This window comes from Montipora capricornis, chromosome 10 (assembly GCF_036669925.1).
Source record: "Montipora capricornis isolate CH-2021 chromosome 10, ASM3666992v2, whole genome shotgun sequence".
Lineage (NCBI taxonomy): Eukaryota > Metazoa > Cnidaria > Anthozoa > Scleractinia > Acroporidae > Montipora > Montipora capricornis.
In genome coordinates, this window is record NC_090892.1 from 65,558,647 (window position 1) to 65,561,146 (window position 2,500).

At 40.9% G+C, this 2,500-nt stretch overlaps 1 protein-coding gene across 1 annotated transcript in view; it reads left to right on the forward strand.

Annotated features, from left to right (window-relative positions):
* The window catches only part of LOC138020614 (phagosome assembly factor 1-like), a 21,314-nt gene that overhangs the window by 7,881 nt on the left and 10,933 nt on the right, over positions 1–2,500 (forward strand). The window contains exons 7-8 of the mRNA XM_068867566.1: positions 835–938; positions 2,244–2,356. Coding sequence (XP_068723667.1) covers positions 835–938; positions 2,244–2,356 — 217 coding nt within the window. The remainder of the gene's footprint in view (positions 1–834; positions 939–2,243; positions 2,357–2,500) is intronic.

The following is a 2,500-nucleotide window of genomic DNA, read 5'->3' on the forward strand; positions in this document are numbered from 1 at the left end:
CCAGCATATATCTTCAATCTCAAGATTTTATTAATGCATCCACTTTTTGGAAAACAAAAGGGTAATTAAAGTTAGAAGAAACTTGGACGAAAATAAGCATTACAACTTCCACAATTGCAAGTGTGAAATTGTGTGCACAGATGGCTCAGTTGGTTGAGCACCGGGCTGTCATGCGGGAGGTCGTGAGTTCGCCGGACCAACACTCAGGGTCTTAAAATAACTGAGGAGAATGTGTTGTCTTTGTAATTATATCCGCTAATGGTTAGACCTTCAAGTCTTCTCGGATAAGGACTATAAACCGTAGGCCCCGTCTCATAAACATCTACCATGTTCATGATTTCCTTGTGGGACGTTAAAGAACCCACTCACTATTCAAGAAGAATAGGGGATGAAGTTCCCGGTGTTGTGGCTGTCCTCTGTGAGTATATGGGTGGGTGGGTATAGCAGGTCCACATCAGCTAAATAGCTTCCAAACTTCAACCTGCTCAAACAAATAAATAAATAACAAACAAACAAGCAAACAAATTCATTCATGTCAATATAAATAATGCTAATTTTGGCTTAATTCACTATACAGAGGTCGACTATTTCTCATCCGTTATGACAATGACAAAAGTTGGTTACTCTGTACTCAAACCTTATGCAAGCTTCAAATAAGATTGAAACCTCTGCACTATATATGTTTAATATTAAACCATCCGGAGTAGGCTTGACATGGTTCGGCTGTTATGCGTATACAGCCTGTCATTTGTCTAAAGGGAGGCCCAAGCAAAATTTAGAGTCCAAATGATGTTCAGTTGACTAAACATTTTCTTGTCATGTTATGTTTTTTAGCCTTACTACACTCACGGATTAGGGTCCCTTAAATTCTCATCTGGGTCATCCCCTGTCGTTTCACGGATGTCAATTTATCACGGCAACAGCTTATCAGATGCAAGGTATGAATTGTTTTTCCATTTGATCTTTGAGACTGGTACCTCTGTAAGCTGACATCATCTTTGTGTGGAGCAGCCAGTACAATCTAGGGAGAGCAACATATCTGCAAAGCAAAGTTAGCGTAGAAAATGCGCCGGTGTTTTTTAATAGATAAACCACACCAGGGTGCTTGTCGACGCCTGTTTGCACACCAACGCATCGCCCGTTATTGACACTGCGCATGCCGGTGGGCGGATCACAATCCACGCTAGATATACCTGTGTCAGCGAGAACGTTGCCAACTTTATCCATTGCCGCTCCTGTCGCAAGATTTATTTTGCTGAGACTGATGGTAGAAGGCTAGGTGACAAATTCCGAGAACATCTGCGCTCCACACGGCTGAGCAACATAAATCTCCCCGTAGGCCGTCATTTTTTTATCGTCGTGGCACACTCCTGCCTGAGGACATGTTTGTCTCTGTTATCCGCTCCGGCGTCAGTAGTTCTTTTATAGACCGACGTATATTTTTTTTAGGCCAATCACTGAGATATCAAAACACCGGACTCTTCATCCGGCCGTTTTAAACACCGACTTCAATATTATTTTCTTTCCAACTCTGAAAGTCAGCGCGCGCTGTGAAGTCACACATTTGTCACCCTTTTTTTTTATTTGAACGTTATGACGCGCGCGCCTTCAGTTACTTTTGATACCACTGGAGAAGAGGGCGCGCCCTCGAATCGTCTAGTTCATCTTAAACATTGGCGAGTTTTCTTCACGAACTTTTAAAACTTTTTACGAATCATTGCGGTTCGCAGTTTTTTCCTATCTTTTAACACATACCTACAAAGTGATAAGGGATTACTATCATGCTCGCTATGGCAACCAAAGATGGCTGAATTTCAGAGAGGACCTGTAAGATATCGACAACCGAACATTAAAATTAGGGACTCAGTGAATAGTTATAAATTTGGCTTGTAGGTCTTATGGTTAAGTTTAGGTTTAACTTTATGATAAAGCAATTAATTATCGAGAAGTAACTGCCACTGGAATTGATTAATCACTGCCTTAATGACATGTTTTCCAAGAGTCTTGCATGTATTGTACAGGTTGTATTAACTTCGCGAATTTTTACGGTTAGTTTTTCCACTTTGCATTACAATATAATCTAGCATGTATGTGAGGCAATTTCTTGCCATTTTGTAGTTTTAACCCGAAATTGCCTCGCATCCACGTTAGATTACATTGTAATGCAAACAAGAAAAACTAAAAGGACTAAAAGGGCTATTATAATAATTGAATTAACTTAGTAAGTCATGTATGGTTCACAGGGCACCACCACTCCCACTTCATTGTTTCCATGGCAACTGTTTTGCTGACAGCGTTGAGATTATCAACAAAGATGGCAAAGTGTTTGGTCTAAAGTGTTTCCTTGTAGCTGAAGGTGGGTAGGTTAGTGTTGCGATTAAGGACGGTGCCTACTAATGTTATTGCGCATACGTTCTGCGCATCCCCAGGTACTCGGGTTTCCTATCGGTGATGCTTACTAATTCAGGGATATTTTTGCACGGTTTAAAACTATGCAGGA